Source organism: Populus alba, chromosome 6 (assembly GCF_005239225.2).
Source record: "Populus alba chromosome 6, ASM523922v2, whole genome shotgun sequence".
NCBI lineage: Eukaryota > Viridiplantae > Streptophyta > Magnoliopsida > Malpighiales > Salicaceae > Populus > Populus alba.
The window spans coordinates 15,901,592-15,911,161 of record NC_133289.1 but is presented as its reverse complement, the minus strand read 5'-3'; the positions used below and the strand labels follow the sequence as shown (position 1 = coordinate 15,911,161).

The following is a 9,570-nucleotide window of genomic DNA, read 5'->3' as shown; positions in this document are numbered from 1 at the left end:
ATGTTTGTAAAGACAAGAACAGGTGTTTTATGGAATTAAATAGAGAACCATGTGAGAAAGGATTATTTTTGCTTTAGTCTCTTTCCTTGTGAGAAAGGGAGGAAAGTAGCTTGCTAGAGCTCACCAAACATTGAAAAGCTTGGAAACCACTTTCATGGAAGGTAGTTTGTTTGAAACATACAAGGCCTTAAACATAGAGCTGTTGATGATGATTAAAAAACTTGACATGTCATATGAATTATCTTCCCGAATGCCGCAGAGAATCTACAAGAATGACTATAGTGCAAATACCAGGTGCCTAGCTCCGGTTGAACGAAAAAACCTTGGCAATCTAAGTCTTCCATTGACTGCAGAAACCAGTAAGGAAATAATGACCAAGGATTTGCAGTTATCTTCTGAGAAACAAAAATTAAATTAGGGAATTCTGGCTGCGAGGTAGCAGTATGTACCAATTACAGCCTAGATCAATAAAAGAAAACGTAAATTACAGGGCAATAAACCTAGATACAGCTTAGCAAATTACATATCACCATGCCATCATCCTATAGATGTAAGAACGCTATCATACAGCACAATGACTCCAGTATACAATTTCAAAGATTTGTCTTCCCCATTCTGTGTCGTCCTTCAATCATACCTGTCAATGTCATAAAACTCTATGTTCTTGTACTTTTGGGATATTATTTCTGCTTGAACTTTTCTTGCAGTGTCTGTTGCACAACCAACAAGAATCAGGACGGAAGTGCCTGCAAATCCTCGAAATGCAGTCAAGTGTGAGATTTGTTCGATCACAGAAGGACCAGCAGCCAGGATAGCCAGAAAGGTCGAACCCAGAACCGATATGCGGCTAAGAACCTGTAGTGTGACCATTTAGTAGAAATACACGAAGTCCAAGAATCACAAGAAGCCAATCAAAGCTTAAAGCTCAGACTTAAACTAACAAAATGCAATAATAAAATCTTCTAGCAGCTTCTGCAGACAATCAGCTTTGTGCAGCCCTCTGAAAAGGATTATCTGGATTCCAGAACAGATAAAAGGGTTCTATTGGCTCTTTTGGAACACTCTATCGCAAAAGGTGGTTTAACTCCACGCTAGACAGCTGCCAGCATGCTGCCACAACCCAGCCAAGTCCAGTGGGTCGACATGGTGACCCATCGACCTAGCAACTAAACCAGGCCATGTTTCAAAGCAAGATGTGTTGGGGGGGGGCACTTACAAGTGCACTTCGTGCATCTGTCGACCCACAAAAACCTGAATTGGCCTATTTAAAAATACATATACATAATTACATATATAGTAAAAACAACATTAATTCAACATGTTTTATTTTATAAAAATAATAAAATGAAAACTTTTTATTGACCCAGATTAACTCGCATAACCCATGACCTGGGTCATTGCTCTAGTCGGATTTAATAACCTTATTTTTTGGTATCTATCTTTTATTTAATTAAAAAACTATAAAAATAGAAATTTACAAGAAAGGCAACAAATAGAATTATTTAGGAGAAATAGGTTTTCCCATGGAAATTGTCTTTTTTTATTCACGTAAATTCTTTTGTTTTGACAAAAAAGTTTTTTTTTTTTTAATAATAGCAAGGTTCATTGAATAAAAAGAAACAAATCTAAGAAAAAAGAAGCTTGGAGAAACTATGTTGATTTGAAATAAAAAGGAAAAACATATAATTTTAATTAAAAAAAAAAAAACTTTCTTATGCATTTTTTTTTTTTTAATTTTGACAAAAAATAGTTTTTTTATGAGCATTGTTTTTTAAGCAAAAAACTTATTATGATCATGAAAGTATCCTTCAATTAAAAAAATATAAAAAATCATGAATTGATCATCTTTATGTAGTTACATGAAAAAAAAAGGAGAGAGAACAATAAATTTTTTAAATTATATAAAATAAAGTTACAGTAAAAAATTAAGGAAAAAAAATTTTATTTTCATTTAATATTAATGAGCAAATTATTCTGAAAATTGTGCATACTGGTCCAATACATAATTATTTATAAAGCAATCAATAATATAATTATAAAAAAGTCATAATCTTCTTAAAACCAGCATTTTTTTATTTATTAGAAGAATGCTTTTTTTTTTTTTTAATAAAAAGCACCAAAATTTAAAATAAGGATTTGTTAAAAATTCCAGTCATTTGAAATAAGTATGGGAATGCATTTCTCCTATCTAAATTCCAGTCATTTGAAATAAGTATAGGAAATGACGTGTTGTCTGTATTTTTTTTTAAAAAAAAAAAAGAAATGAGGCGGATGATAGGTCATTCATCCCTTTAGGAAATAATAAAAAAAAAAAATAGGTTGTAGGGGCTATGACTAGGTTGGTAGACCCATGTGCCTGGCCTTTTTTTTTAATACCTAGGCCCACACGTGTGGGCTCCTTTTTTTTTCCTATTGGTTTATAAAAAAAAATGATAAAGAATCCAATTGAGTTAAGAAACCTGAAAAATATATATGGCATTGTTCACGTGAAGAGAGCTTTATCTCACACCCCCAGTGAAATAGCAACTATTTTTTTTTTTTCTTAAATGTAATTTTAATGAAATATAATAGGGGTGTCCAGACATCCATGTCATAAAAGGGACCATTATGATATATAGAAATCATATTCATACAGGTTATTCCACGTAAATGCAAAGTAGAAGCACAGGGGCTGATCACTAAAAGACCAAATCTGCTTCCATTGAACAATCAAGAACTCAAGAATGAAAATGGCCAAAAGAGTTCATCTATGGTTCAAACTAAACAAATAAAGGAAAAAGGTGATTGACTACTTCTTCCTATAATAAAAACTAAAATTATTCAGTAATTGACCATTTTGATGAATACTCCAAGGTCAATTATTCAATGCACAAATTCAAACTCCTGAGGTTCTAATCAGATTAGCATGGTCTAGAATTCATGTAACAAATACCTGAGGTTCTAATCATGACAGCATTTCAAGTATGGGGTCCATATATTGATTCAGGGTTTACAGTGCAAACAATAGACGAATTTCATAAGAAAGAAAAGAACTTACTGTTTTAAGAAATGCAGCTGTGCTTTTCCCCGGTCGTACTAGTGGAATTGATGCACCTTGGCGCTTCAGTTGTTCACTCACATCATCAGGGTCTAATTGAAGGAAGGTATAGTAATAGTTGAAGAAGGCTATTAATAGGATATTGGTGGGGAGATAGAAAGAACCTGCAAATATCCATCCAGTTAGCTCAAACTATATTAGTCTGTGTTATGCTGACAGAAAACAGAATCCATGAGATCAAAAGTTTATTTATTGATGGTACATTCTTTTCTTCTATCTTTTTTCTTGTATTTCATGTCATTACTATTAATAGTTTGGTCCCTAGATTATACAACACTACAACTCTAAAGTAAAATATGGGGCTGGAAAATAGCTACCCATCCCCCCCACCATAAGGTAACCTTGAATCGGATAACTCAATTACCATACTAAGACAGAAAGGAAGACAGAGTACAGCATCCTACCGTAAACATTGAATTTGTTTGGAGTAAGTAGAGTTGATGCTAAGCATTCAAAAGTATTTGAGCAATTTATGCACCATGACAAGGCCCTCAAATGAGCATGGAGAAAATTAGCTCCCATAACCTTGGTAAGATGATGAATCTTTTAAGCAACTAGGTTTATAATCAATAATTTTGTTAGCACCAACAAACTGTTTCCAATCAACTAACATCCTTTCATGTTTCATCAAGCACAACCAAAGAAAATAGTAAAATACTCACCCCCTGGGTTCAAAGTCAATGCAGCTTTCTTCAGTGCAGATATCCCAGTGAACCGTGCTAGGGTCCCAGGTAGAGCCAATGATGATGTAGAAAATATAATTGGCATCACCCCAGAACTATTTACCTGCATAATGAAAGCATCATATAAATATAAAGATCAATAGAACCTGAATGGAAAAACATACAACCACAGGAAGCCATCTCATCACAACTCAATAAAAGGAAGGTGCACACGCTAGACTACATAGCATAGTATGTGCATTGCATGACAAGCTTTTTACAATACAGGATTCAGTATTACAGCGTATGCAGTTGTAATATGCTCAAGATCATAGCTTAAGGTGGTGAAGATCCTGCCTAAATATCACACAACCAAAATATTTGGAAGACAAATTATCAGACTTAACTTCTGAATGTCAAAGGTAGTCTTATTGTGGTCATAGATTAACATACTATCATCAAACATTATTTAATAATCTTGATGTCTCTAACTGTTAGGGAGTTGGAAAATAAGAGGTCTGTAAGTCGAACTAATGATGCTGAAGTAACAACAAGATCTTTCTGTTTTCCCCCTTTTCTAGAGAGCTAAAACTAATCTGATAGGAAGAGGCTCAAGGTAACCCCAATATTTCAAATGACATAAGACTTTCCATTGTTAATTTGTGGGGGCAAATCAGAAACATATATGATGCTATTTTTTTTCTTGATGGAAGAAGAGAATTTTACCAAGAAAGATAACAGATATAGAATCAATAAGAAAAATAAGACATTCTCCTGCAAGAACAGGAAATCAAATGAGATTTAACTTGATTGTTGCTGAAAGAGATCCCTAGTGCATGAATTCAACATTGATTGCCTCTTTATACACAAGCAATAAAAGCAAGTGGGTAACCCACTAAATTTGTGCCTCCAAAGATCATGTCTCCACATATGGATAACTCAAACAAATTGTATTCCTCCTTTCCAAAATAAAGCCAGTCTTTTGTCCCTTGATCCTCCCAAAGAAAGAGGCATGTCATTTCCCCCCATCTTCTATGGACAAATTTTTCTGTTCAGGAATAAAGCCAATCTTTTGGCCCTTTGATCCTCCCATAGAAAGAGGCATGACATTTGCCCTCATCTTCTATGGACAAATTTTGCTGTTCAAGTTGAAGAGGTATTTTATGTATAAATGCTCTCATTTACAGGTATCAAGTTCTATAAGTTTTGGAATTGATGGAAAGAATCCATTTTGGGCACTCTGTTATCAAGATGATCTTCGTGTATGACAAAACTCATGCAGTTGATACACTTGATAGGCAAAATTTTGTATCTAAACCAGGTCAATGGCTACAGCCAGTCATAGATACATGTACATTGGCATAGTTATAACATTGAAACTTGGAGAATTTTTTCTCGATTTTGTACAAGTGTGAGAAATGACTAGTTAATTACTCCTAGGTGAAAATAAAGGTACATATCAAGAAATTCACCAGCAAGCATTCTGAATAATTAGCAACAAATTAAATCAAAGCTTTCAAACTCAAGAAATAAATAAAAAAAAACCATGATACATGAAGTATGGAATACAGACCTTAAAGGGTAGATAAGCAGATTTTTGAAGCCCGCCGCTGCTGCTGGTGTACCTTGAGGCATAGTTGAGTGGAATCTTTCTCTCTGCCTCCTGAAATCCTTTGTCCTCGTATTCATTAACATTTTGTTTCTTCCACAAACTCAAGTTTTATTTCAAAAATAGTTAACAATTACCTGGACATACACAATGCCAAGAACTAATAGGAAGAATGAGAAGATAATGGTGCCGAGTCCAACATAATTACCATCCTGAATTGCCTGAGCAGCAGTCTGACCAAAAGATGCCGGCAAGTAGGAAATAATACTTGTAAATATCAAAAGAGATGTGCCATTTCCAAGTTTTAGATCAGAGATCCGTTCTCCGATGTAAGTTGTGAACACAGAGCCAAGTGTCAATAAAGTAACAGATGTTAGAACCCACTGCGTGCTAAAGTCATCAACGAAGGGACGAAGGTAAAGAACCTGGCCAATTGCCTGTCATGGAAATCAAAAATACCTTACATCATACTGTAGAATACATTTTCAGGTATTCTGATGAGAACATCAACTGTTTCGGAGCATGATATTTAATGTTCAACACCATCACAGACTGATATGTGACGCTGCTATATGACAAGTAAATCTAGCGTGCTACTAATTTGTGCAATTCAGACTGAAAATCAGTTTACACAAAATTGATCCCTTAATTCACAAATTTAACTCTGTGGTTGACAGAAGAACTTTCTATTAAAGGGATCGATAATAAAAATATTCCAGAACATAATAGGTGTGTGAATGGTTTTCCTTTTCACATCATAATAAAAAATATATCCTGAATATATAAGACAATTAAAATTTTAGCAACAACAAAACTTCAGTGGGTTATTCAATGAATCTAGGTTCAAGTTTACACATTATTCAGGCGAACATTTAGCTGGTTACCTGTACTATAGCAAACCCAACTGAAGCATAACGAGTGTACTGAAGAATTTTCTTTCTTCCTGCTTCACCTTCTTTTTTCTGAAGATCTTGCAACTTGGGATAAATTTGAGCAAGAAGCTGAAACACAATCTGGGCATTGATAAAGGGAACAATTCCAAGTGAAAATATTCCAAGTCTACCAATGCCTCCCCCGGAAAATGAATCCAAAGTGCTTAATAAGCTATTCTGATCTAAATTTCCAGCAAAAGCCTCCCGATTTACCCCACCAAGGGGTATATATATTCCAAGACGGGATACAACTAGAAACCCCAAAAGCTTGAGAAATTTTCCTGGTAGGGGGCCTTTGAAGAAATCACCAAAATCAATGGAACTGTCCTCAATTGCAGCTGCCAAGAGTCAAAGCGTCTACTTAATTGCTAAGAGCTAAGATTATATTTGCAACTTGAATATCATAAGACATTGTGCCAGAAACAGACCTGCAACTCCTCGCTTATCTTTTTTTGTATTTGAAGCGCTCTCAAGTGTTGGTGATAAGAAGGCTAGAAGACTTTCCCACGCAGCATTTAGACTGGATGGTACATCTAAATTAATACCCAAGGGATCAAAACTGGAGCTCTCACAGCTGAGGAGAAATTCAAGTCAGCAAGAGAAATAGATATTACAACAACTGAAAAATAATCAATTATAGGAAATGTTAAGCGGGAAAACTTTGAATGGGATGATTTCAAAATGAAAACGCACCTACTAAAACCTCGACTCCTTAGAACTTATTGAATTGAAAAGTTCAATGCCCTTAAAACTTGACAGAAAAAGTTGAATTTGCTAAGACTACTTTTTGCCTGATTTCAAAGAACGATGACAGAAACTAGTAGCTGCATCACCTTAGCTTTAGTTTAAGGCATGCAATGAGCAGTTTTTCAAACAGCACAAGTATGCTACTTAATTTACAAGTGGTAAAACGGGGATTATGGAATTAAGCATGAAAATCAAGAAGAACATATTCAATCATTATAGGGGATGGTAACAAGCCAGTTACAGGGAATTATTTTGAGTTTGAAGTGCCAAGATAGAAGAAAGTTTGAGAACAAATTAAAAGCATTTATAACTATGAATATGAGATGTCAAAATAAATAAAAAATCGACCTTATGTAGTTAGTTAACTTTCCTAGATACAATTAGCAAGATCCAAATCATGAAAGAGGCACCACTCATAACCAGCTAGAAGAAGGATGTGTATCTTGAAAAATCAAAAGAATTGAGGAAAAGTAGAAAAGATTTCACCAAGTAGATGATCTGAAACAGATAGGAACTTAGTTTAAGATGAATCAATTCCTTGCATAGAAGAAGATTATGTAGAAGATGGAACCCCATGACGAGGGCATACAAAATATAGAGCAAAATAGACAAGAACAAGCGCATCAAGCTAAATTTTCCTTAGATCAGAATTTGAAACTCACCTTTATCAATCGTTTTCTTTCTTTCTTCATTAACCCTGTTTAGCATAGGAAGCTTTATGGGGGGGCTTTTAGTCTACCTCTCCTTCCAACCAGCTTAACTCGCAAGCTTAACTAATTCACACATGGAATACCTTGCAATGAAGCTGCTTATTAATTTTGTGGCACCTAAAGTCTAGATTAATTGGGAAAAGCATTTGGCACTTTGATATGATTCCAAGGCTACAAAAAACTGGGGGATCAATGTTCTAACAATGCTAATACTTTGAACATTTCATTACGAAGTCTTGGCAGATAAAACTAGCTTCTCACAAATCAACATCGCACACCAAGTTGAACTGGCACACTGGTTTAGAACAACTTCTAGTTGCTTGTGCCTAAACCTCTCAGAAAGTATCTTCTTCATACAACTATAGCAATCGTCGATTCAATTCCAAACTTCAATTTTAATTGAACACATGCACCTTGTTTTACAATTTGAGTTCTTTTGGTTTCCAACCAGCACCCCTAGTCCAAAAACGAACATTTTTTTTATTTCCCTTGTGTCTCCTAAATGTCCATTTGATCCACACACAACAGGAGAATTATAACGCAATCAGAAAGACTACCACCAATATGCTCAATAAACCAAGAAAAACACTTTCGAATTATTATTCTTCTAGCCAAACAATGCATGAGACAAACAAATTGAACTAAACAAACACCCAAATACAAACAAAACCCATTTTGGATGAAGTCATGGAAATCAAAATTTAATGAATGAAAAGACAAGATAATAAGAGAATAATAAAAAAAAGAAAACACAAACGGGGTGTCCCATAAAAAAAATATATAAAAGAAGTACCTGTTGGAGTTAAGGATAGAGTTCCATGACTTGGTATTGGGTTTTGGCTGGACAGAGAAGCTGGCTCTGCAAACTGAGGTTTTGAGTCTTTGAGAGAATCTTGTGGAATTGAGACGGGAAAGGTTGAAGCTAATGGGCGAGCAAGGACATGCTTCTCTCACAGTTAACAACATTATCTTCTCTTACAAACACTAATAGTCAGTACAAGTTTTCTAGTTCTCCACAATTACAACAAGACTAGCTAGATGGTCGGAAGAATTTTTTTTAAAAAGAAGATATATATATATATATATATATATATATTCATTTGAAAACACTTTTTAGTATAAATTTTTTTTTTTAACATATTAGAACGTATTTGATATTATAGTAATAATTATTTTTTAAAAATATTTTTTATTTAAAATTATATTAAAATAATATTTTTATTTATTTATAATATTAGCATATTAAAATAATAAAAAAAATTCAAACAAAACAAATTCAATTTTTTTTCAAAAGTGTTTTTAAAATGTAAATACAAATGTGCTTTATTTTTTACTCAATATTTTTGTGTGAAACATTTATTTTTTAGACAAATTATAAAGATTTTGATGAGGATGTATTAAAAAAACATATAAGAATAAAACAATACTCATGTTGTCATAAAAATCTTTATTGATGTTAATTGAGAATTACATATGCTAATAAATATTAAAAAAATTATTAATTTTAATTTAAAATAAAGTTGAGAAGTTGAGAAGTTGAGATAAATTTGCATTAAGATATTTATTTTATGTTATTTAAGAATTTAAAAAACTTATTCTATTATACGGCAATTAATTTATTTTTATTAAAAAAATAAACATAACTTTTTTGTTTAAATTTAAGTAATAATTTAAATTGTATTTAAATAGTAATAATTTAAATTTTATTTAAATAAAATAAATTGATCGTATAAATCCTCCTTATCTAATGCTTTTCAAGAAATAAACATAACTCTTTTGTTCTATATTTTTTATTAAATAAAAAATAAAAAAG

At 33.1% G+C, this 9,570-nt stretch overlaps 1 protein-coding gene across 1 annotated transcript; it reads right to left on the bottom strand.

The window, feature by feature from the left end:
* Nucleotides 1-388: 388 nt before the first annotated feature.
* On the bottom strand, nucleotides 389-8,805 carry LOC118057929 (preprotein translocase subunit SCY1, chloroplastic). The gene is made up of 8 exons (XM_035070665.2): nucleotides 8,551-8,805; nucleotides 6,729-6,874; nucleotides 6,253-6,638; nucleotides 5,506-5,805; nucleotides 5,333-5,422; nucleotides 3,760-3,883; nucleotides 3,038-3,201; nucleotides 389-855 (listed from the first exon to the last, which is right to left on the bottom strand). The coding sequence occupies exons 1-8, from the start codon at nucleotides 8,721-8,723 to the stop codon at nucleotides 628-630; spliced, it is 1,611 nt and encodes a 536-aa protein (XP_034926556.1). The 5' UTR covers nucleotides 8,724-8,805; the 3' UTR covers nucleotides 389-627.
* Between the last annotated feature and the right edge of the window lie 765 nt (nucleotides 8,806-9,570).